The 27,019-nt window shown below is 40.1% G+C and overlaps 1 protein-coding gene across 1 annotated transcript in view; it reads left to right on the forward strand.

Moving 5' to 3' along the window:
- The window catches only part of LOC117393207 (glutamate receptor ionotropic, kainate 2), a 169,278-nt gene that overhangs the window by 48,068 nt on the left and 94,191 nt on the right, over positions 1–27,019 (forward strand). Inside the window, exons 2-4 of the mRNA XM_055232224.1 lie at positions 4,385–4,552; positions 7,769–8,032; positions 24,508–24,689. Of these exons, the coding sequence (XP_055088199.1) occupies positions 4,385–4,552; positions 7,769–8,032; positions 24,508–24,689 (614 nt within the window). The remainder of the gene's footprint in view (positions 1–4,384; positions 4,553–7,768; positions 8,033–24,507; positions 24,690–27,019) is intronic.

Below are 27,019 nucleotides of genomic sequence, written 5' to 3' on the forward strand. Positions count from 1 at the left end.
AAACAAGACCAAAATCAGCTAATGCGTGCGCCGAGAGTAGTGTGTGCATGTGAACGCGATGAGTACCCCGCGTGGACCTCCTCTCTCACCCCCGCGTGGTTTACATTCAGAGCATTCACTGATGTAATTACAGACAATTAGCCGAGCGCGAGGAGGTCAGACGGTGTCCCGCATTAACCCCTGCGCCCACCCATGTCCACACATTAACACATGAATGCAGACTATTGATTGCATGAACCAGAAGACAAAATGGGAAGAAAGGTGTCAAATGTCTGCTACGTTTCCTGATTTTACATACGGTTTAGTCCTGGTTCAACCCTGTTTAATCTCACAGACATAAAAGATAAAACCATACTATTACAGAACATTCTCCATAAAGATAGAAACGTTTCATGGCATACTGTGGAATAGAAGGGAAAGAAGGCGCCTGATTTTTCTGTTATTAATGTTCATATCTTCAGTTACGGACACAATAGCGAAATGAAAACAGCACGATCATGTAGAGCAAGTTAATACGAACATTTTAAGACCAAAATGATGAGTCTGACAGCAGCAGTTAGAGAGAGAGGGACGACAGTTTTCTAATGTAAAATGAATTGGAGCCAGAGTCAATGAAGCCTGTTGTGGAAAAATTACAATTCTAGATGAAAAGTAATCCATTTGCGAAGCCAGGTGAGTTTTGAAATATAGAAAAAGGTTTATTCTTTGTTACAGTAGATAGCAGAGAATAAACCTGTCCTAGACTTTGACGTCCTCAGTGTCTCCTTCTCCGTCCCCCAGTCTAAATCCCCTGAGCATCTGCGTATTTATACCAGAATGACAATGCTACATACATTTCTAAGCAGAGTGACTTTTGTTACGCACCTATATGATGATGAACTTTTACATTTGGACACGTAGAACAACAACGAGTTTCCTGTGGGATGGAGACGGAGCCTTCACACACGTTTTTATCTGGTCTGGGTCTGATAGACTAACATAGATCGAATGCGTTTAAAGAAACAACATGGATATACTTACATTTCCATCACAGAGCTGGAAGAGCGCTCATGCTCACTTCATGTTTGGAACGCAGCGGCTAGCAGGTTAGCTATATCCATTTATATACAAACTAGGGACACACCACAACTAAGCAAGTCGTAGCTGGACCAGGTGCGGAGTGAACGAGGCATTAGGACATTTTTTCTATGTGTTTCAGTGCAATAAAAACATTAAAATTTAAAAAAAAATACATCCACAAGATTCATATCCCCAAGGACACAATGACAGTTAATGATAAAGGAAACCATTATAACTCATAGCTGGCGTGATATATCTTTATTTGACGCTTGTTTGTTTTTGTTTTGGACGTGATCCTGGTTTAATCCTGAGTTTTCTTACAATGTGTCATAAAGTCCACATTCTCGTTGAAGGTGTTGAAAGTCTAGCTGTAGACGCAGAAATACAGTTCTGTCAATCAAACCCCGCGCGCAGCCTGGATTAGCATTAATAAGACATTATGAATAGTTTCTCTTCAGGGGTAATTGGCTTACTTAAGTCGGAGTCTCTTTTGTGTTTGATTGAGCTGGGTCGTGTGGAGGGAGCAGCGGTTTGTCTCTCCTCTGCGTGAGAAGTGCAAGTGTATAAGAAAAGATGAAGAAACGCAGTGGGGATATGCTTCCATACGGTTATAATGGAGATAATTACAGGAGATGACACTGGCACTAAACAGGCTAATTTAGAGCCGTGTCAGTTATGTATGAGATTATTGTGTTGTTGTGTGACTAATGTGAACTTTTAATGTGGAAAGTTGGCTCCACAAAGTTGTTGTATTAATCTAATGACAGAAAATGTTTGCTACCACTTTCTGAAGCTATTTTTAAATTATATGTACAAATATAATATAATACAAAGTGGAGTAAAGCTGATTTTTGTTGTATCAACCTTTTTATGATGTATTTTATGTATTTCTGAATCCGTGTTTGATGAAATGTTCTCCTGATGATGTGTTCTGGTGTAATGATGACAGCGAGATGACATGGTTGTGTAATTCTGCTCTTTATAAGTTGGCATTTAAAGTCTGGAAGAAGCCTCAGATTTGTTTATTAAAAGTCCATTTGTGTTTGGACATTCAAATGGACGTCTGGCAACTGACCTATAGAGCTCAACAGTGACCACTCACCCCCAGGCCCAGAATCAGCTCTGTGGTAACTATTGACCATGAGGCCTAACCATCCATCCATCCATCTTTTTCCTCTCATCTGGGGCCGGGTCGCGGGGGGCAGCAATCTAAGCAGTGTCCCTCACACTAGACACGTCCTCCAGCTCCTCCACTGGGACCCCAAGGCGTTCCCAGGCCAGCCGAGAGACATAGTCCCTCCAGCTTGTCCTGGGTCTTCCCCAGGGCCTCCTCCCGGTGGGACATGCCTGGAACAGGCAGGTGTCCAGGAGGCATCCTGAACAGAGGCCTGAGCCACCTCAACTGACTCCTCCAGTGTGACTGAGCTCCTCACCCTATCTCTAAGGGAGCGCCCAGCATCACTGCAGACGCTGCACCGATCCGCCTGTCAATCTCACACTCCATCCTTCCCTCACTCGTGAACAAGACCCCTAGATAGTTGAACTTCTCCACCTTCATATCTGTTTCTGAAACTTAACTTAACTGAAAGTAACTGCAGAGTTACTAAAACATTTAGCAAAATCTTGCTTTTTGGACTTAAAACAACTACTCTATGGCTATCTAATGGGTGTGCACACTTAACATGTCCATTTAGAGCCTTATATGGATGCAAGCAGAACCCCCCTCTACCATGAGTCACTGTTTTAAATTTCTCCGTGATGTCTTTGAACTCTTAATATTAGAATATTTCGAGTCAAGCCTGTGGGAAAAATTAATGGAAAATATACTTCCAGAACGAGAACTGTTCCATCTCCCTGGTATTGCATTAATGGTGTATTAGCAGCTCTTGAAAGGGCTGAGAATATTTGTATGCAAGACACAATAATAAATTAATTCATATTTATACTGACAGAGAAGATGCTGAAGTTTATGCCAGTTTTTTATTTATTATTATTTTTTTAACCAGGTTGACAAATCTTTTTAACCAGGTTGGCAAATCCCACCAGAGTATCCCGTAGTATTCATGTGGAGCGTGTGAGGACTGTGCACACTGTGGTGATCAGGGGAGATCCACGAGTCTTGACACAGCTGCAGACGGAGTAAAAAAAAAAAAAGTACAGCAGAAATGAATGTGTGAAACAAGTGTTCTTTGAGAATGTAATTATGTAAGAAATACATCATTTAAAAGTCATGCTGTGCTACTGTGCTAAAATTAGACTATAAATTATTTACGGCAATTCTGGCACGTAGATAATCATTTACCTGATTTAATATGTTTTTTATCCAGCAAAAAGTAACTCAGTCAGTAGTGTGTTTGTCCACTGATCCAAAGGTTGGTAGTTCGTATCCCACTCTTGACATACACATCACTGGTTGAGCGGTCAGATCCACTGACTCACAGGTTGGCGGTGCAATTCCAGCTCCCACAGATGAAGCCTGTTGTGTCCTTGGGCCAGACACTTAACCCCCTGTACCCCTAGTGTCTGTGTACACTGGTGTTAGACTGTATATGTGTGTGGTTCCTTGAGTTCCTTAATGGTGGAAAAGTACTATATAAAAATGTGACCATAAGATGTTCTCTGCATTTAACAGAACAAGTAACTAAGGACAAGACTCAAGCAGTAGCTGGCGGACTTGAGTGAAACATACTTCCCCGTTTGGAGGGTACTAGCTCCCAGCACAGTATGGAAAAGCTTAAGAATTTGGCAAAAATGAATGTTGTTCCAAGGTTATTATACCTGTTCAAAGCTTTACCTGTTGGAGTGAGCGATACACAGTTTGAGGAATGAGACAAACAGTATAAATGTCCTGCTTCATTTGGCAGAGAAAAAAAAAAAACACAGATTCGATATACTGTTTGCAATACTGTTACTATGATTCCCAAGTTATGCCTATGTTGCAGCGGTGTGACCCAGACTTAAAAGCCAAGTGGAAGACAGCAGAATAATTAACAAAACAAACTGAAAGTAAAAGTAACGTAGTGCCGCATGTAGTTGCGAACCATGTTTTGATGCTAAACCAAGTAAATAGTAGCAAGTAAATGGCATCAGTATCAATATTGCAATACTGGATTGATCAATACCGACATTTCAGGTATTGCTCAGGTCTACAGTGAAACCATCAGTCAACAAAACTATTATGTTTTATCTGTGTTCATAGAAAGTTCATAGAAAACAAATACATACAGTAGATAGCACAATAAATAGGATGTCAAATTATTCCCTCTCGTGAATCCCACCGTACAGCTGTAGCTAAGCGTTTCTCCTCTTCTGTGCGTCTCCTCAGGTGGGATATTCGAGTCGACAGAGAGCGGGCCGTCCGGAGCCGAGGAGCTGGCCTTCAAGTTCGCCCTGAACACCATCAACAGAAACCGCACGCTGCTGCCCAACACCACGCTCACATATGACATCCAGAGAATCAACATCTTCGACAGCTTTGAGGCCTCCAGGAAAGGTGAGGTGCAAGGTACACTCGCAAGTTATTTGGTCCATAGGGGTTCAACCTGCTCAACTTCTCAGACGCTGTTCCGTTCTTCAAGCCGGGAGGCCCATGACGAAAGCCCGTCTTGTCACATGAAGTCTAGCAGTCATTCAGATGATAGATGTGAAAGAGTGGGAGTAACACTGCAAGGTTAAACAGAAATGAATCATAATTGCAATTTGAATGAAATATCTTGGGTTATTCTCAATGGGCTGCAGGTGAGTAGTGGTGGAGACCGTTGGTGAAGGTGGTGCCAGACTCTCCGCCCGGCTCCAAGCACTCAGAGACACAAAAGCACAGGAGAACGCAGGGAAAAACATGAATCCTGACACTAATCCTTTTATTTGGATAATGAGGACTTATATTGGTCAACAGCAGAAAGGAGAAGTGTGTGAGCTAGCTGAAGATTTGATATGTTTTGGTATTTGTCTGTAAAAAGTCAGATTAAACTCATGATTCACAAGTTTAATTTGTCTTTATATAAATACTGTCATAACGTCTGGGTGGATCAAAGATTCAGACTCGGGGTAAAAAGTTGAACAGAGTTTTATTTACAAGCACGGAAATGTAAATGTAGATTGATGGAGCAGATAGTGGAGAGCGGGGTCGTAGGTAGCGGGGTCAGAGGCTGAGGTGTGTGCACTGGTCGTGGAGAGCTGGGTCGGAGGCGGAGGTGCAGGTCAGTTCTGGTGGAAAACGAGAATAACCAGCTGAGTACTGAGATCATACACACAAAAACTAGACTGAGCCAAGTGGAACTGTACCACGGGGAATACACGGACGATCTGGCGACATGTGTTGGATCCTCAGTCCTTTTGTACTCCCGAGGTACAGGCTTAATTGCTCATGGGCTGCAGGTGTGTAGTGGGTGGTGCCAGAGTCTCCACCCAGCTCTAGGCAAGGACAGAGAAGGAAGGAGGGAAGACAGCACAGAGAAACAGGGATAGACTGGGATCTTGACAAATACATTTCTACTTGTACTTGTTTCTAGATAAATAGTAGTTTCTGCATGAACTCCCCCTGCAGGTGTAGTCTTGTGAGTACAGTTTGGGTCAGACACACACATATACATAATAGTTCTGAGAGCTTTTGCCACGCACCCTTTTTAGTCGATTCACTACTCCAATGTCAGTGGGCACGGCGCGATTAAGGTTAAACATGGTGTACTTCCATAAAGACGTAATTCTGCTACATTTAAACAGAGAAGACAGTGTTTAAGAATACAATTTTATGTTTATGTTGAGTAAATAAATAATATCAGTGACATTCTGTTTGTTCTGTAGAATGGGTTATGAACAGGGCTGCATACGGAGTACTGTAGTAGAACTTTCACTGTATGATTTAGGAAAAGTTGTTCAGAGCTGTATATGTGAAGGAGGCAGTGACATAACAGCAACACAGAGCTGGTATTAACAATAAAGTTTCTACCGTGGTATAATGTTGTTCCCTCATCAGAAACATTCAGGCATGTTGAGGTTTTTCCGTGTCATCCATGTATGTTTGAATATTTTAGTGATCTCTCCCAGGCCCTATTTGAACCCTCTTTAGTTGTTAGCAAAGATGTAAGATTCTGTGCAGAAGAAAAGGTCATACCACCACTTGGTAAAAGAAAAACTAAAATCTTTCAACTGTTCTGAAGTTCTGAAGAACTGAAGAAGCAGCTGGATGAGCAGCGAAACGTCTTCACTTGAGTGACAGAATTTTTTTTTTTCTTTTACTGGATCATACCTGGAGCTATGAACTAATGAGACCAATTTAAATATCTATATACTTCCTCCTTTCACAGTTTGAAAATCAGGTACCCGATCTTTAAAGGGCCCTTTTTTCTGATTTATGTTCTAATGTTGTTTCCCCATCAGAAACAGACTTTGAGTTGTGTTTTCTTTCATTCACACAAACACACAAACCCTGCAGTTTTAAGGTCAGTTTTTCTCTCACACACTCCATCCTTCATCTTGTGATGTCATGTGATACAGGAAGTGCTCCATTGTGTTTTTACTAGAATCAGTTGGATTAGCCTATCTCTACTGACTTATCCATGCATTTGTCTCCAGTAGGTTAGATGACTGTAACGTCCTACTCACTGGCCTCTCCAAACAAGCCTTAAGACAGAACAGTACACCCAGAACACTGCTGCTCGGGTCCTGACTAGAACCAGGAAGTACTTCACACATGTGTCCTGTGCTCAGGTCTCTGGCTCCTGTGGCTCAGAGAATAGACTTTAAAGCAGCTCTGAGGACTTCAGGGACCGGCCTCCTGCTGGTCCCAGAGTCAGGACTAAACGTTGAGAATCAGTGTTTCAGTTTTCTGCAGCTAAAACCTGGAACAGTCTTCCTGAAGATGTGAGACAAGCCTCGACTTTGACAATGTTTAAATCCAGGCTCAAAATGGTTCTGTTTAGCTGTGCATATGACTGAAAGGTTTTTAGTCTGAACTTTCCTCTTGTAATGTTCATTTTATGATGATTATTTGTGATTATTTATGTGTTGATTTGTTATATTGTGATTTTAATGTCTTTCTTATTCTGTAAAGCACTTTGAATTACTTTGTGTATAATTTGTGCTATACAAATAAACTTGTCTTGTCTTGCCTGAACAAAAAGTAGAGATAGCTGTCTTGACATCACAAGGTGGAACAGAGCATTTTGAGCTTTAGAGATGTCGACAGACTAATAAAGGATTACTCAATCCAGGTGTTTTTGATGAGGTAACAACAGTATAACATGGATTAAAGCTCAGAGTCAGTTTTGTGTAATATAGGACCTTCAAGGGAGTATTTTTAGACCTGGAGGTACACCCCCTCTCTCCTGTCTGTGTGACTCGATTTTGAAAAGCCAAAAAGGATTTCTGCCATCAAAAAAAAAAAAAAAAAAAAGTAATACTGTCTGTAAAAAGTCTCAACTCACAAGGTGCCAGCTTTCAACAAGTTAACCTTTTTATCACAGTGTCAAGTTTTTCATCCAACATCTGAGCACATGAGCACAAGTGAGCATGCTCATCACGTCTCATAACCAACCCTGTGGGAGAAGAAAACAACATATATATGGACATGGTCATTACATTGTTCAGAACCCTGGTTTAATCATACATCTTTGGTGCTCGTAGTAGTCTAAGTTGTCAGGATTGGTGTATCCTGACACACCATACTTTCGACCCAGTGGTCATGATAACCTCTGTCCTCTGTCCTCAGCATGTGACCAGCTGTCCCTGGGTGTGGCCGCCATCTTCGGCCCCTCCCACAGCTCCTCGGCCAATGCGGTGCAGTCCATCTGTAATGCTCTGGGTGTGCCTCACATCCAGACGCGCTGGAAACATCAGGTATCGGACAACCGCGACTCATACTACGTCAGCCTGTTCCCCGACTTCTCCTCGCTGTCCCGCGCCATCCTAGACCTGGTGCACTTCTTCAGGTGGAGGACGGTGACGGTGGTGTACGACGACAGCACAGGGACAGGTCAGAGCCTTTGGTTTTCTAAGCACGGACACAAGTATGACCAGTCTGACGATGTCTCACTCTTTAAGAACAATATGATGCATTCTTGTGGCTTTATTTCTCTTTTCAACATGCTTTTGATCACCTTAGGATTAGAATTTTACAAAAAGTGAGCAGAGAATTGAAAGTGGTCAGAGAAAATGACTTTAGATTAATGCATTAATGAAGCAAGAATACAACTTCAACACAGACACATGGACAGAGGAGCAGAGAGACGAAGCGATAAAGCAGAGATGGAAACATGTGATGATATAAACACTGCCTTGTCTTGCCATTTAACTCGTTTAACTGACATATTTTCCGGACTAAGTAGCACATTTTTTGATAATTTGGCCAGGGGTGCGTCTTATACTCAAATGCGACTTATATGTGAAATTATTAAAGTATATCATTTCACATCTTCGTTATTGTCACACTGACGACTGTGCGAGGGCACTCTAGGATGTTGTACCAGTATCTACTCCTGTACCATTGAAAATTTAAAGTTTAAACATTACGGTAATTTAAAAGATATCTGAGAAAGACTAAACAAAAATGCTCCCCTAAAAGAAAAATGAGTCTGATGACAAGCACAAGGAAGAGGAAGTGGCGCTTCATCTACCTCTGGAACAGGTGGAGTTGTTCAGAAGCGACACTGAGAATGAAGAATTCAGTGGATTTAGATTAGGAGTGAGATCCAGAGTAAATTTGTTAGCTTGGTTTTTATGCTTAGTTTTCTGATTAACTGTTAATCTCTTACGTTAACAAACCAGACACGCGTTCAGTTCTGTCTATGCTTCATGTAGCTGAATAAATACAAATGTGTTACATTAGTGCGCTGTACTGATATTCAGCCTGTTGTTGTTGTTATAATTTGTTGTTATTATAATAATTTGCCTTTAAAGATAAAATGTCTGTTCTTGGACTCAGATTTTGTAAAATACATTTCCCCAAAAAATGGAAGTTATAGTCCAATACGATTTATGTATGTTTTTTTCTTCATTATTATTAATTTTTTCGACTGGTGCGACTTATACTCCAGAGCGACGTATAGCCAGGAAAATACGGTAAAGAAAAGCAGCCTATAGCATCGTAACCAATCAATACAGTAGGCAAAATGATTATGAATACATAATGTGGCCTAAATATAGCCCCTATGATATATATTAGCCTATATAATAAAATAATACAGCCTAAGGTAGCACATAATATTAGACTCTATAACTATATTATAATGATCATTAAATCCTAATCAAGACATTCATAAATGACAGCACACAGCTCTGAGCTTAATTAGAATAAATAGAAAAATAAACAGACATAACAAGGGCACAAGGGAAGGGGTAGGGCTAAGTGGAAGGAGTAGGAGTACAAAAGAGAATTGGGGTTGGTCCTAATAGTCCTCAGAACAAGAGTGTCCATCTTCTGTGTCCTGTAGTCTGGGTAATATGCAAATTACAATATAGAGCATATCGTCTCTAATTATAACTAATAAAACTGACCTAAAAAATTGACAGAAACATCTGCTGTAATCTCCCAAAGATGGATATACTGTGATATTTCTGCCCTTTTGTGGTTCATTTGATGCTTGGTTCACGTTTTGTGCTGTTTGAACTGTTTCAGTCCAGTTGAAAAATGTAGTGGAGCGTAAGTATAGATACCTACTCTCAAATGTAGTGAAGTAAAAGTAAAAAAGTATCCACTGTAAAAATGTACGTACAGCCAAAACATAGCCGTTACTGTGAGCGGGCTTGCATCTCCACAAACCTGCTCTTTATTTGGTCTGGCAAAGGGTCTCCTGCTTGTTTCCGTGGACATGTCATACCTTTCCACAGATCTATTTCCATCGAGAATCATCTGAAGTATGGCTTTAACTTTCTATTTCCATGGAATCATGCAAGCGACCTCCAGAAAGTTACATACTGAATCAAAGTAAAGTAGAGATGCCTATTTTTTTAGTTACGTACTTTTACTTTTTTACTTCGTTACATTCCATCACAGCTATGTAACTGCGGCTATTCCAGGAGTGGTTTTACTGAATCACGGTGTCCCCCTGAGGTCAAAGCACAGCTGTGATCGTTCCAGTGTTCAAATGAGCATAAAACAAAATGGCTCCCTCTGTAGTGATAAAACAGCAGTGGGACAGTGAGCTGGGAGCAGAGTGTAAGCTGTCAGGTTCATTCACAAATCAATACCCCAGCCCCAGTCCTCAGGTGCTAAAGTGTGCTGTGTGCTGTGGCTTCCAATGCAATGAGCAACAGGGAAGAGGAAAACTACATTACCCAGAGTGACCCGCTGTCCACTTGGATAAAGGCAGTGCACAGTAGTCTTTGTGGAATGTTTCATGCCCTACATAGTCTTAGAAAGGACACCTGCAGTTCATTGTTGGCATTTCTTTGTGGTTAGCTACGGCTCATTTTATCTCAGCCAGCTCCCTGTCAGTGCTGTCCTTCTTAGCTCCTATTTAAACCTCCTTGTGTGGGAACATAGTGAGGTTTGAATGGGCGATACAAACGTGCAGTGTTGAGTTTTCAAGTCACCGGGTCCTGGACTGACTGGTGGGAAATAAATGTATTCTGCCTCTCTGCGCTACTCTGGGACTTTTTAGGACATGTGAGATGACACAATAGTATAACCACAGACTGTATACATAAATGGACATAGCTAACCTGCTAGCTGCCCCGGTTCAAATAAGGAGAGATCATGGGCGTGCTTTCGGCTCCATTGACTCCAATTCACTTTACATTGAAAAACTGTATCTCTCTGTAACTGCTGCTGTCAGACTCTTTATTTTGGTCTTAAAATGTTCACATTAACCAGCACTACATGATCCTGTTGTTTTTATTTCACTATTCTGTTCATAAATCAAGATATGAACATTAATATCAGAGAAATTAGGTGCATTCTGTCCCCAATGTCGTTAGTAACAAGTTTGATTGACAGTGTTGCTAAGCACTCCTTCCATGCTAAACTAGTGGTGCGGGCGGGAAGGGGTGTTATTTTCAACAGCCTGGCTCTTTGGTTGCTATGATACTCATGGTCGGAATTTCAAATATGGATCTCGGCTCCAAATCGGCCCCTATAACTGCTCTAGCCTCGATGAGCTTCATTTGACTGGATCTGAACTCTATGGGTGACGTCACACTCACTTTGCTGTCCAGCCAAAACCACACGCTCTGACAAAACTTTACAAACACCGTGTCCACAATCACAAACATGATGGTTACAGTACTGACACACCTGATGTAATGAATAAGCGGTTCCACATCTCCTGTACACACCACACAGGGCTCTGCTGGTGCTCTGCCACTCCACCATCCTCCCACAAAATTACAAACCAAGTCTATCTTCTTTGCAAATACACCACGCACACACTTTATCAGATTACTTCTAATAGATGTTTTTAGTGTTGTTGCTTTTATAGTTGGGCTCAGTGACTGTGAACTTTCACTTTGTGTCACTAGAACACAGGGATGTGGAAACTTTATTGTTCAACAGTTTAATGCCTAATGAGGCTTGTAGAGGAGAAAAAACTGTGTGAACTGATGTGACATGAGTCAACTCATGTAACAAAGTAGTGATCTGCACTCCTGATTAAAGATAAATAGTTATTTTGGCTTTGGTTTTTATTTCACACTGAGGTCTTCGGGAACAGCAATGCAGAGCCTCATGATTTAAAATCGTCTCTTGTTAACTTTTGTATAGTTTTAAAGTGTACTTCATCAGAACAATGATTATATAAGCAATATAAAACCGTTTGGTGTTTAAATGTGAGAATATACAGAGGCTGGTGTTGCTGGATGTTTCTGGTGGAAATTGACGCTTTTAAAAATATGCATGTTTGCAGCTTTGTAGCACAAGGTGAAAAATCTGAGTCAGACTTTTTACAACATATCTGTACCATAGACTGTATAAAAACATGGACTGAGTCTGACGTCACTCCAGCGTTCAGTTCCAGTCAAATGAAGCTTGTCAAGGCAAGAGATTACAGGGTCGAATTTGGAGCCAAGTTCCACATTTGGAATTCCAATCACAAGTATCATAGCAACGAAAGGGCCAATCTGGAGTAAGGCTGTTGAAAGTAACGCCTCTTCCTGCACACACTGCTGGTTTAGCACGGAGCGGGCGCTTAGCAACATGTAACTCGTTGTAGGCGGGGCAGACTGACTGCAAAAGGTAAGTAATATTTCAGAAGTAGATTCAATAAGGAGCCAAAAGAGAAGTGAATGAAAGACACACAATAAAGTTGGTTATATGAATAGTTATATTATAGTATTCTGATAAGAGTTTCTATGTGTATATTAATGTGCAATAATAATAATAATTAAAATGTATAATAGTGAGGTATGAATTATAATAATGCAGATATAACAATCAATTGAGAATGAGAACAAAACAAAAATAAACAACTTCAGTTCAGTGTGAAATCAGACCCATGAGATCAGCAAGTGTGTGTGTGTGCGTGTGTGTGTGTGTGTGCACGGGTGTGTGTATGGGGGGGAGGGTGTGCGTGTGTGTGTGTGTAAAGGCAAAGTCTTTCAGTCTGAGTTTCAAAGTTCGTAGTGAAGTTATTAAATCCAGCAAGATAGAAAGAGTTCGATCTCCTCCCATAAGGTGGTGTATTCTGAGCTCAGACTCACAGTTGAAGTTGCCATCAAAAAAGGGGAGGGGGGGACGTGACCACCGAGCGCAGGGTTGGATGTTTGTATGAAAGCAGAGTAGAAGCAGATTTAAGCATCAAACGTTGAGCACGCCGACTTCAGAGCTCGACCAGCACGAGCCACAGTGAGCAGAGGTAACCAAAATGATGAGGCTCACAGCAGTTACAGAGAGAGAGGTGACCATCTTTAAATGTAAAGTGAACCAGAGTCGATGGAGCCGGAAACGCGCCCATGATCACTTCCTATTTGGAACGAGGCAGCTAGCAGGTTAGCTATGTGATCTGTTATGGGTAAAAGCAAATATTTCTCAACTACATTGGCTGAAATTGTATACAGCCAATGAAAAACACCTACAGCACCTATAAGGTTGACGGTTTGACCCCAGCGCTGACCAGTGCATACTATCCTTGGGCAAGACACTTAACTGTTGCTGTTCAATGTGATGCTTCACTCTGACTGTGGATTGGCGTTAGTTTTTAGGTGCTGCTAGCGCTCTGCCAATCTCCCAGGTAAATATATGCAACAGTGACGAAAAAAAGGAGAAAAAAAAGCAACTTTACCCAGAATGACCCAGTGTCTGCTTGGATTATCGTAACACTGAACTAATGCAGACCTGACAAGAGGCATTAGAATAGCACAGTTGGAGGGTAGTCTTTGAATCATTTTGGCCCATGACTTTGCAGAGAGAATATTTTTAACTTGCTCTTCAGTTCTGAGTGCTGTTTTTATCAAGTGAGTAATAATTGTGTGCATAAAACCTATTTCCAGTTAGACAGTTAGAGGAAAGAACAGTGTTTGGCGTTTGACAGTTTAATGGGCCCGTCATATCTTTTATTTAAAAACAACAATTTTCACAACTGACATTTTAATATGCAAAATAGAAGGTTGTGCAGAAAAACAAGTCAGTGGGATTTAATATTATGCTCGGATGAAAAGCGGTTTAGGAAGCGATGGCAATTTTAAAGCATTTGAGTGAGACTGTGTTTGGGATAATAATAGTGTATGCTAAAGCTGAGTCTACCAAATAACATCACTCTTTTAAAAGTTGTTAAAATAAGTTATTCTGGCTTGTTAAAATAGTTTTTGAATACTTTAAAGGTCCTATAGTACGCAAACTTGACTCTCATGAGCTTTAAGCCGTGTTATAATGCGTGAATTAAACATGTGTGAATGAAACAAAAGAAAATCCCAGGTGTGTTTGTGATGAGGAAACAACATAACATAGATCAGAAATAGTGTAATATGAACCCTTTAAATAGTCAGTACCCATTTTTTCCCATTTATTTAACCAAAAACAATGTCTCATCCCACCAGATATATTGTATAAGCAGCTCTTGAGGTCAAAATAAGTCTGCTGCGCGCCGCCCACATCTAATTAGAAAGTGTTTTATTGTCCGATAAGTGCGAAGAAGTGCGAGTTAGCATTCTAGTTGTTGTTATCAAAACTCCCCTCTAGTCTATGAAACTTGTGAAAAGTGCTTATAAACTCATCGGGGTGAATAATTAAGATGCTCAGAGTGCATAAGGGAAGTTTGGTTTCAATAATGATGATATAACAACAAATAAAATACAAACATTACAACGTTCCTCTCCAAAATTGTGAATAGAGTATTGAACAGTGGTTAAACTAGGACGAGACTAGTACCAACCAGGTCTGAATCTGGACTATCCCAGAATTAAACCAGGACTAAAACAGAACCAACCCAGAATCCAACAAGTGATGAAGTCTTTTGATGGAGGAAATTTGCATTTACTTTATGGAAGGAATTCAAACCTTTGCTAATTACTTTTATTTTTTTACATTTTACTTTTTATATTATTTATAATATTATTATTCACTATTATTATTATTATTATTTGTGCTACTATTATTATTACATTGTATTATTTTATATGGTTATTTTTTCATTTTTTCAATACTTGAATAAAAAATGTGATAACAAAAAAAATAAAAATCACAAGTGATGGGAAGAATACTTTGAAAATGTATTTAGTTAAATAATACTGAATACATGCATTAAAATGTATTTTGTATATATTCCGTTACATAGTCCAGCCAGAGTATTGTATTCTGAATACTTATAATACTTTTATGTTGAGTTAGATTTAATGTCTGATATAAAAGACAACATGTGATTAAAAGTGATTTATGTTTGTTCCACATTTATTTATACCTACAAAAAAATGACAGACTATGTGATCAAATACCATGATGTATTTCTTGGATTTTAGGAAAGTAACTGTATTCTGAGTACCACCAAATGAAAAAAAAAAAAAAAAAAATGTAAACAGCGTCTGAATACTAGAGATATCGGTTGGCCAATATATCGGGGCTGACATTTGTACTTTTTAGCATATCAGCCTTAAATACCGGCCTTAAATCCCCAGTACAGGTCGATATTTTGGTCGATCTCATAAAAATATACACAAAACTTTATATCAGCACTTTAATATGAAAGATATAACTGCACAGAACATGACTACACACCTCCCAATCCCACTCCCTCTGTTCTATTGATTCCATGATGCTTGCAGTCTACTTTGTTCCTGACCACACGTTAACCTCAAATCATCCTCCTCCTCATATGACGCTCATCTCTGCCTCCGTGACCTTTGACTCTTGCATGTCACTTCCTCTGCGGGTGACCACTTCCTTCACAGCAGCGGTGCCAGACAGGAGCCCGTTGAGCGTATGGAGGCTCTGACGCAGCCTCACGCAACAGTGTCCCAGTTGGAATATGGATTTTTAAGGCATATATTTGAGAGATGTCTATAGTTTTTCATTCATATTCTCCTCTGTGTGCTTGTAATACTGAGCTGATACACTGTTATTGGATTTGTTTTGCTTAAAGGATCAATATGTACAATTTAGATTTAATATTTAACACCAGATGTGGGTTAGACATGTTATGATGGTGTTCTCTAGAGTCTCTCATTTGGGTTGCCAGTTTCAATGCTACAATCCAGTTGGTTTAAAGCAGGGGTCACCAACCTTTTTTAACCTGAGAGCTACTTTATGGGCTCTGAGTCGTACGAAGGGCTACCAGTTTGAGACGCTCTTCTGAAATAATACATTTTCTCAGTTTGCCTTTAGTTATACATTATTAATAATGATAAATGATAATCATCTATGTGAACACACTGATCATGTTGCAAGACACTGATCACATTAATGATTTCTCAAAATAATTATCAACAATGAGCAAGGAGGGAAACAGATATCAGTATTCAGCACATTAACTTTACTAATCTTAGTAATTGTTAAATTTCAGATGACACTTACATCACTACATCTCATAGGAAAAGTGTCCCATTTTCACTATCCATTGACAAATGTTTTTAAAAAAACATAAATAATATACATTGCACCATGTTTCATAAAGTTATCAATTATGTAATGTTAAAGAAAAATAAGCTTACATATTTTTAAATAAATCTCGGTTGCGTTGTGTGACTTTTTCACCGGTGTCGTGGAAAAAGCCTGTTGTTTACCCAAAGCTGCGTTTAGCTCTGAGCTTGTTCTGCCCATAGTGTGCGTCCCCGTGGGGAGTGCGCGTCCCCGTGGGTAGTTAGTGTGGAGTTTTGTGAGAGGTAGTGAAGTGTCCCTCCATATTGTGCCGCTTTGCCATCACCACAGTCGCTCCGCAGATGAGATACGCACAGGTTTCTTTTACAGTCTTAAATCATTGTGAAAGTGATCTCTTTATTTTCTACCATGTTTTGGAGTAAGAAACTGCATTCAGCGCATCCTCACAGCGCTCGCGAGCGGAGCACTGGTTTTGTCACGTGCACAATACTGACCTTTGAAGTGAGTAGGTCAAAGTTCACCTTAACTTATCTAAACTTCACGTATAATGAACATCTGTTTAAGATACTGTCATTTTTAAATCTATATAAATGCAAGGGTGATAAAAAAAAAAAAAAAAATAGCAACAGAATAAAATTAAATTTTAGATGCAGCTCATTAGTGAGTTGTGCTATTTTTAGAATTGGTCTGCGGGCGACTCATGTGGGGCTTGGGGGCAACATGGCGCCCGCGGGCACAGGGTTGGTGACCCCTGGTTTAAAGCTAAAACTCTGGAGGTTCTTTCACATGAGGCCTGTCCATAAACTGAGAAACACTTGTATGTGTCTCTATCTGCAGGTTAAGGCTCTGTGTAAAAGCTGAAACTCCTGAATGAACAAAGAGGCAAGGGGCAAGAGATCAAGTCCAGTTGTGTTTATTAAGTTATATTCTTTTGGCTTCTGTTGTCCTTTTCATGTTGAATAGCGTTGTTAGCATCTTGGACCCATGCCCAACAAAGATCCTGACCGTGGATAACAGAGAAGTGAGAATGGCTTTTGTACGGGTCTATTTTTTTTTTTTTTGTTTGCTTGTTCTTGCTATAAATACATTAAAAACATACATTCTTACTGTGAGCAGAATCGCCTCTCTACAGATGTGACCTGTAACTTTGAGCTCCATGACATCACATCATGATTTGTGTCCATGGAGATAGATGTTTCATGCCATACCCTGGAACATTCATGACAAAGCTAGCCTCAACCACAAGAGTTACATAGTGCTCTTATGAAACACTGACTGATTTAAAATGGATCAGATGTGTTTGTTTGGCGTGAATCTGGTTTGAAAGTGCGTTCACATCTCCACGAACAAGTACACCACAGTTTGCTTCAACAGGATCCAGTATGAACACACTCTAAAACCACAGGTGGGAAGAGTAGCCAAAATTGAACTCAAGAAAGTAAGTAACATTGCTTCAAAATGATATTACTCAAGTAGAAGTACAAAGTAGTGGTCCAAGAAATTACTCAAGAGTGAAAAAGTAATTGGGAATAGTGGGAAAAGAGTGTAATGTGAAGGACAAAACATGAACTAATGCACGAAATCTGGTATTTTCAAAAGCTCGACATACAAATGAGACGAACTAAATCATATCTGAAGGAGCTGCAAGAAACACAAATGTTCAAATCATTTCATATTGTCGACATAAAGCTCAACTCAATTTAGACTCACTCACAGAGGGAAGAGTACTGTTACTTCACTACAAATATTACTTAAGTAGGGGTAAAAGTATCTCAGTTTGTAGAGTGGTTGTCCTCTGATCCAAAGGTTGGCCGTCCGAATCCCGGTATCGACATAAACGTCATTTGTTGAGCTCTACTAACCCAAACGTTGACGAAGCGATTCCAGGTCCCACAGATGAATGCTGCTGTTGTGTCCTTGAACAAGACACTTAACCCACCTCGCCCCCCAGCGTCTGCGTACACTGATGTATGAATGTGTGTGTGAATGGGTGTGTGGTTCCTTGATGTAAAACGTTTTGAGCGACTTGAAGGTGTAAAACATTAAAAAAAATACAACCATGTGACTCTGAAAAGTGTAATTTTTGTAAAACGTAAATGTAACTTGAGTAGAAGTAACTCAGTGCTTCCCACCTCTGCCAAGCACTATACATTTTTTTCTGCTATGGTTGTCTGATTTCCAAACATCTGAGCTCCCTAGTCGTATATTCCCTTAGCTAACTCTTCTCAAAGTGTTGCGTCTCCAACAAGCCTGTGGGGACCTATAGCAACGACAGCTTTTACCAACCGCAGTATTAAGGTTCTACTAACAACAAGGTACGCGTCGTTCCATTTCACAGCAATCTCTGCACGACCTGGGGGAGCTCTTCAATTCAACAGCAAGAAAGAGGGAAAAAAAAACAGATGAGGTTGGTTTATCTGAGAGGAGAGGAGAGAGGGAGAGAGAGAGAGTGAAAATCCTATCTGGCTCCAGTCCCATCCATTTTTCGAGCCGTGACAAGTAATCATCCGTACCATCAATCGTGTCTCCTTCACAGAGCGCTTTGGAGTTCTTCAGTGTAATTGCGTCGTAAGTATGCATAGATATACCTGAAAGAGCGAGAGAGGGAGAGGAGGATGGAGAGATATTATACGTCCAGAAAAGAACAGCAGTACATATTCAAAAACATCGTAAACACATCTCCCACAGCGTCATGATACCGTGCATTTATAGTCATTTTTAAAGGTATAATATGTAACTTTTCTCGTGAGCGGTCAGCCGGTCTGTCTCCGTGGCGATGTTATTGCTGTGGTTGGATTGTGTGGCTTTAAACGTTTTGTACTTTGCATGTATTTTATTACAGGTGTTTTTGTTGCTCAGAAATACATTGAAAAACATGTTACTGTAAGTGGGCTTGCCTCTCAGCAGATCTGGCCTGTAACTTGACCTGATGGTGGCACCTGCTCCAGAGAGGTTTACAAGCATGTAGCTTTGGCTTAAATGTGTTATACCCGTTTCACATCCAGATACATTACAACTTTTTGAGATTGAATTCTGAGAAGTAGTTTGCTGCTTCTATGATAAACTATGGGCCAAAGAGACACATTACAGATGCATGACATTTAAACATCCTTTATGTTCAATTTTAAATGTTTAAATCAGACCTCTTCTGCAAAATTGACTTTTCAGACCTTTTGTTCATGTTATAATTGAGTCATCTCATCGTTAACTCACCCGAAGTTGTGTTCAGAGTGATTTATGCAGGTTTGAGTAATCTCTGTTCTCTCATATCTGAGTCGTCGTTGCTTCGATCTGTCCCCGTTTTCACCACCGCCCGCTGTGACATATGCTTTTGCTTCTCCAGTTTTATTTTCTTAATCGTGATTTGCGTAGGATTTGGCAGCATCGCATAGTCATTTTGGTACGAATGACAAAAAAAATCTGCGTCTTACTAGCTTGATCTGCAGCTATCCATAGGAGGCGCCGACAGCTTCAGGGCTTCAGGACTCCCGCTGGTACTGCAGTTTTCTAAAGTAGAACTCAGCAGACTTGTTTCTTTTATTAAGTCATTTTAGATTAATTGCAATTTAAAATGTCTAAATTCTGACATAATGTCATAATTCTGACACAATAGGTCTGCTTTATAAATAAAGCAGACCTATTGTTATTATATATTACATAAATAAATGTAATATGCAACCTTTTCCATCTGTTTTTTGATTTTTATTTTTTTTAATTATGGGTTAAATTAATTAACATGACATTTATTTTAATTAGTCTATTTTATAGGCTATACTTAGTCCTCCTCTTCAGTGTATACACTGTTATTTCTAACTTTCTCTTGGTTGAATCAATGATCCTGTGAAGCCTTAAGAGGCAACTGCTGTTTTGATTTTTAGCTTTACAAAAATAAACTGAATTGAATTCTCTGTTGGACACACACCCCCACAGCTTACCTTTATAACCAACAGCAGCACTTCATACTGTCTCCTGTGAAACTAATCCCAGGCCAATCTCCACTGATAGTTCTCTAAAGTACTACAGCCGCTACTGCTACAATCCCAGCCTGCAGAGCGCCGACAGTGAACCAGACCCTGGTTCATTTCATGATTTAGAACTGAAAATAATACTGAAAAAAAAACACAACAGGGAGGGGAAGTACTACAGCGAAAATAATTAATAGCCTAAAAAATAAATTAAGTTTTGTCGGCTGGACAAAAGTGTGAGAGTGAAAATGTTTTGCTGCTCATCCAAGTCACTTCTTCAGTTCTGGTCAGATTACTGCTGGACACTGTCTTATATCTGTCTGGAGGGAGGAGCTAACTACACTGAAACTAACACACCTGTTTGTTTACAGTTTCTGTTTGTTAGCTAGGTCTACTGAAGTACACTAAGTACTAAGTACACTAACTGTGCTTGAGTCATGTTTTGTACAGTCATTCACCCTAAGAGGTGCTCTCACACCTATTAGTACACTGGCTAGTACTATTGTCTTCACTATAAAACCTTTGCCCAGTAAACAGAACAGAATTGTTTCTATTGTTATATCTGAGTGACTGAGGGATTTCACAGACAACAGTTAATATAATGAGGAGCATGTTCAGACATGCTAGTGTAATCACAAAGTGACGAGTCTGGCGATGGTTTATGGACTTTAAAACTCAGCAAGGTTTCTATCTATGACATCACAATCCTGGGAAGATTTGATGTTTGGTACTTTCTACAGAGGATTACTGAAACCAACCTGAATGACGCAAAATACAGTCCCTGGTATGTTTTTTAATGAGGGAACAATATCCCAACATAGTTCAAATCTAATTTCGCATAATATGTTATTTAAATCATCATTGCCCCAAAACCTGTCAGGCCACTCTCGTCCAGTCTTTTACAGATGAATGAACTGAATGATGCAAACAGGAGCTACGAGACATTCATGTCTAGTAATTTAGTATTAGCCAAAAAAAAAAAAAAAAAAAAAGAAAAGAAAAAAAGAAAAAAAAAAGGATATCTAATATTGCTTATAAAATCGACTATCATACAAATAACCACACTTTTGGCAGAAATAGATAAGTGACACTAATTTATGATGATTTGATTTTCAGAAATGTTATTCGCCATTTGCAGCATAATGCTACAGTAGGTTTTACTTTGGCAAAGTGGACTGTAGTATATCATCACACCATAGACTGTACATATATAAATGGACATAACTAACCTGCTAGCCACCATGTTCCAATCAGCTGCTAGACCGGCTCTAAATGATCTTGGTGTTTTTATTTCGCTATTGTGTCCATAACCCAAGATATGAACATTAATAAGAAACAAATCAGCGGCCTGCTTTCCTCGAAGTTGTTCCCGCTAGTGTTAGCAACAGGTTTGGTTGACAGCATTGCTAAGCGCCCACACCACTGGTTTGGCAGGGGGCAGGCGCTTAGCAACACTGTTAAAAGGAAAGGGCCGTTACCTTCAACAGCTTCACTCCAGATTGGCTCGGAATTCAAAATATGGAACTTGGCTCCAACTTCGCCGCTATAGCTGCTCTAGCCTCGATGAGCTTCATTTGACTGGAGCCGAACACCATGTGTGAAGTCACACTCACTCAGTCCACTTCTTTGTACAGTCTATGGTTAGCACACGGCCAAACACATGTTTAATATTTCCCTAGCGGTTTCTTACCTCATGCAGTTGAATGCCTCTCCTACTCTGCATCTAATGTAGATCAGACTGTGCTGTTACATGTAGTGTCTGAGTGCGCATTGGCTTCTCCAGATGTGTTATTGGGACCTTTGACGTGCAATTCACAACACCTCAATCGTAGTTCCCGGATTTACGTGCGTTTTGATAAGTCGCTTTGAAATGGACTTGGACATCTCTCCGGTTTTCCTGGCGTGCATGTAAACGTAGTGTTTCATTTGACTTAGGAAGTGAGTGCGTGGTATGACGTGAGGGGGATGTGAGGAGGGAGATCAGCCAGGCCGCCTCTGTTCTTCTTCTGCTGTGTTAAATGCTACTGATACGTCTGTAGCTAGCACCATGTTAGCCTGCCAAATGTGAGGAGGAGGATCAACAGTGGAAAGAGGAAGACGAAACACTGTAAAATAGAAACAGCTCCATGGTTCAAGGTGTTTTGTTCTTTTTTGTAGTAGGCCTACAATTATTATGAAGGCACAGAGATGCTAGCATGCTTCTTTATACATTTGGTTTATTTACTTCTATCATGCAGGACAGTCAGCGCAGATATCCTCAGAAATAGGCACACATCGGGGACATTGTGCCAAATTATTAACCTTACGCAGATGGGACCAATCACTGAACAGTATTGTGGCTTCAGTAGAAGCCCAAGGCCCAAGCGAAGCAAAACACTGACAGATGTACTTCAAACAATTTTGTTTGGGAAAATGATGCTTAGGGAAGTGCTCTGTGCATTTGTGGACAGAGAAAGTCTTTTATAGACGTGGACTGTGGGAGTGTCACCCACAATGTTCAGTTGCCACTAAATGAACCCAATCAGGCAATTATAGTGGCTAATCTGCAACAAGGGACCATATTTGGAATTGCAGGCGCTTATCAACGAGGCTGTCAATTGACCTGTTGCTAACCGTAGCAGGACTGACCTTGGGGGAACAAGACACTTGTCTGCTCTGTTAATCTTGATTTCTGATATCTTGATTTACAGACAAAGTAGTGAAATAAAAACCTCACAATCATGTTAAGACCAAAATGATAATACACATCGCAGCAGTTACAGAGGGAGGGGCAAAGGCCCTGATTCCCTGATCGATAATGTGTACAACTCAATTCAGAGTCCTACACTGCATCACACCACATCACACCACAAGTGTAACAGTCACCCACTCACAGTATGTGACGAGCCCAAGTATAAATCCAGTGTTAGCTTAAGACATAATTAAAAAACAGTCAAATGTATTTGAAGTTGTGAAATATATGTTTTTACAGCGCGATTTTGCTGTGCCGTTCAATTCTCTCGATTAGCTCAATGAGTTTTCTAGCCCTCTAGGTGCAAGTGCAACTGCCCAAACTGAAATGAACTCAAATGAATTTTTGGTCCTGTACAAATATTCTTTTCTACAGTGGTGCTAATTCTCCTGATGGGTCTGTAGCTCGCCCTGTGTTAGTTTGCCAAGAGCGCGTGGGAGGATAAGAGTGTTCGGATTAGCCATGTTGTGTGTATAAATGTGCTTTTGAGAGAATGTGAAGCCAGTCCTTCAGAGCAGTGCAGATCAAACATGCTCTGTGGCAGTCTGCTTTACCATTCTCTTTCAGGATAAATGTACATGCACTGTGTGCTTTCTGCTCATGTGGGCACGTGTGACTCTCCAGGACTACCACCGCTGCTTCTTCTGCTTGTTAGTTGGTCTATTGTTGCAACAGACGACTGCAATACCTTCAAGTTTTGGGGAAAATTATGGGGACCACTTCTTATGTACTATTTTTATTATGTACTATTATTCCCACACTTACCATTTTGGCACATTGAAAATAAAGGATATTAGGTAAACATGAAACAAAGCTCAATAAATGATAATTTACTACATTCATTTGACTATTAAAGAAGATGGATTGTGCTTGTGTCTGCTCTATAGTTATAATCTATGACAACTGCGGATCATTATGTTATAATGTGCACATTTCAAATCACAATATTCATCTAAAACCACTTAATAACACTACATTCTGTCAGCACCTGTGATGGATAACTACAGATCTCACTAGCACAAATCACTCCAAATACAACTTCAGAGGATGAATGAGAAGGAAACAACCATAACACGTCTAAAAGCTCTGAAGAGTTGATTTGGCAGAATAGGACAGATTTAAGGTTGGTTATCTAAAAGCCGCAAGTCTCAATTTAGCCAAAACTATGATTATATTACATATCAATATATCATATGTGTATATTTATATTTGAATCCTATGATGAGCTGTCTGTCAGTCTGTCCCAGGGCAGGTGTGACTATAGCAGGAGCCACCAGTGCGGAGTAAATGAGAAATGCAGGAAATTGTAAGGTGACTAAGAGCATCCATATAAGAGCTTCTATCCCTGTATGAATGTGCTGAGTGACAGGTGGACTGTGATGCCATTAGAACAGAATGGCAGCCACAAGTCTGCCCCAGGCAGCTGTAGCTACAGAACAGCATAACATACTGTTGTGTACGGAGAGGATGGAGAGTGAATAGATATAGCCTAATGTAATGTTTTCAATCAAGCTAACAGATTGAACCTGTTTATTTGATTTTGAACAGTGAATATTAAATACTAAGTCAGCAAACAGCTGCACCATGAATATTCCAGCACAATATCTACTCCATATTCCCCAAAACACTAAACATTACATTGGACAACAACTTTGTTATAGTTATTATTTTAAAACAAACCCACAATATGTCTCTGTGCTGTTTCAGATCAGTAATAATAAAAACGCACTCTAAAGTATCAGTGTCATTTGAAATTCTCTTTGATGGTAAACGTGCTGTGTTCCTGTGCACAGGTCTGATCCGCCTGCAGGAGCTCATCAAAGCGCCATCGCGCTACAACATCCGGCTGAAGATCCGGCAGTTGCCCACGGAGACCAAGGACGCCAAGCCCCTTCTGAAGGAGATGAAGAAGTCCAAGGAGTTCCATGTCATCTTCGACTGTGGGCACGAGATGGCCGCCTGGATCCTCAAACAGGTACTCACACATAGGCCCGAGAAGAGAGACACTGACGCATAGACCCAGGACATCAGTGGTTTGGCGACTGGACCAATCACAGAGCAGCATTGTGGTTTGGGTGGAGCTAAAGGTGAAGCACTCAAATGAACCACAGCAAACATGGCAACACCAACGGACATAATTTGTTTTGTTTGACTGTTGTGACGCTTCCACCAATCAGCTTCAAATATTCATCCTGACATTTGCACTTTTCCCAGTCGTTTTCAGAGAGACATTCCAGACTGAAGTGTAGAAGTCAATTCAAAGTGCTACTGGGGTTAGCCAGGTTGTAGAGATCTTGATGCAAGATAGTTAGAGGAGATGGAGAGGCTGAAGAGGCTGATGGTTCTGCTGCTGTGGAGGAAATTGGACAGAGGAGGATTATAGCTGTAATGGCACGATGAAGGAAGACAGAGTGCATTTATATGAATGATTTGAGAGGTGACTGGTCATAAGGCACAACAAGAGTACTTTTTAAAAATCATTTTTAAAATGTATATAATTTATGTATTTATTTTAGGCTTGAGGGAGAGTTATATATGTGTAACTTAACTTGTACCTTAAACCACAACGCCACCAGGAAACACTACATTTTATTATAGATAAGAGTCATTTTAATATCATTTGTGTATTTAATTGTGTTTCTTTTTTTATTATTTTGCCTGTACTTTCAATTCTACAAGACAAAACTGCACATTTGCTTTCAAAAACACAACAAAGTAGGTATCGAACTGAAGACCTCATGGTTGTAAGGCAAACCCCAACTACTTGAGCTACTATAAGCAATTCTTCAATACAAGTCAAGCACAACTATAATGTTTGCTAACCACTTTGCCAGAGGAATTACGCACTAAACCACAGAACTGCTCAGATAATATAAACCACTTTTTATTGAATCCAGTTCTTTTTATAAGTCTGCAGTTATGTAAACAAAATGCAAATGAAATAACAGATTAATTCAGCGCGTCTTCAAATGTGCAGCTGAGGGCTCATTTATTATACATGCGTTATATCGTGTCTCTGTTTTATGAATGCAAATGGCCCAAACGTTTCTTTAATCTCCATGAGAATAAGCCTTCCTCCTCTCTGCTGCTGCTGACCCGACATAAAGGAGGAAGCTCACCGCGCGATAAAGGATTTTTAATTACAAAGTCCAATTATTTATGAGAACCACGTGGATGATATTAAACAGTGTGCTGGGGTTTTGTAGGATAAAGAACTGAGAAAAATGGTTAGCTTCGGGGTATCTGTAATCTAAGACTGGGCTGTGCTAAAGATATACTTTACACTGATAACAAGTGGGTTCACAGTGAGATGACAAGGAAGTAAAGTCACCTCACAACAAGACAGTGTGACTGTGGTCTTGGGGCCGGGGAGGGCGGGTTCCATCCACAAGTGCATTTGCTAACCTGGCTCACAGTTAGATTAGATTAATATGTGTAGCGCTCTCAAATGTTCTCAGTGAAAGCGATCGGAAAAGGTAAAAATGTCATGACGATTACCGTATTATATGGAAAATATACAGACCACTTTGGCCTGCTAGTAAGCAAACTGGTGAACACAAAACTTTATATTTTACTTTTCAATTGCTTCTTAAATACTGCTCTCTCGGGTAAGACTTTACATTAGCTTAAAAGGCTCAACAGGAAAACAGGAAGTAGTTTTCATGACCTTAAACTAGACTTATGATAAACTAAATATTTACAACATTATTCCAAATGAAAAAAAATATCCCCTTTATGGTCTTATTAAATATGAAATGTATAAAAGAAAATGAACTGGTGCTTTGTTTTTGGGCCTCAGCAGAAACCTCAATGCTGCTCTGTGATTGGTCCGTTCACCCGCTTAACCTCACAAATATCGTGAGAATCCTTCTTGCTGTGCACGCGTACACTCTTACCCCACTGCAAAACGATCCCAGATTAGAACCCTACGGTGTGGAGTTTGCATGTTTGTCCCATGTTTAGATGAGGTTCCTCTGGGTCCTCGGGCTAATGCTGACGATACACCACTTTCAGCTCAATTTTCCTCCGATTTTCACTTGCTCCCAGTCACTCACAGTCATCACTCGTTGAGGGCAGTTGCAGCAGCTCAGTCTGGAGCAGCTACAACTCAAGTTACATTTGAATTAAAACTGCTGGATGTTGAAGTATTTACTAAGATTATTAATTGTAATATACACTGTCAGGCCAAAAAAAAGGCGCCACCTGGATTTAACTGAGCAAATATGTTGGTGTTGCTGCAGTTGGTCAGGTCTAGGTTCAGCAACAGTCTGTGCTCAAAGAATGAGGTCAGCTGACACCTGAATA

Source organism: Periophthalmus magnuspinnatus, chromosome 24, assembly GCF_009829125.3.
Source record: "Periophthalmus magnuspinnatus isolate fPerMag1 chromosome 24, fPerMag1.2.pri, whole genome shotgun sequence".
NCBI classification, from domain to species: Eukaryota; Metazoa; Chordata; class Actinopteri; order Gobiiformes; family Gobiidae; genus Periophthalmus; species Periophthalmus magnuspinnatus.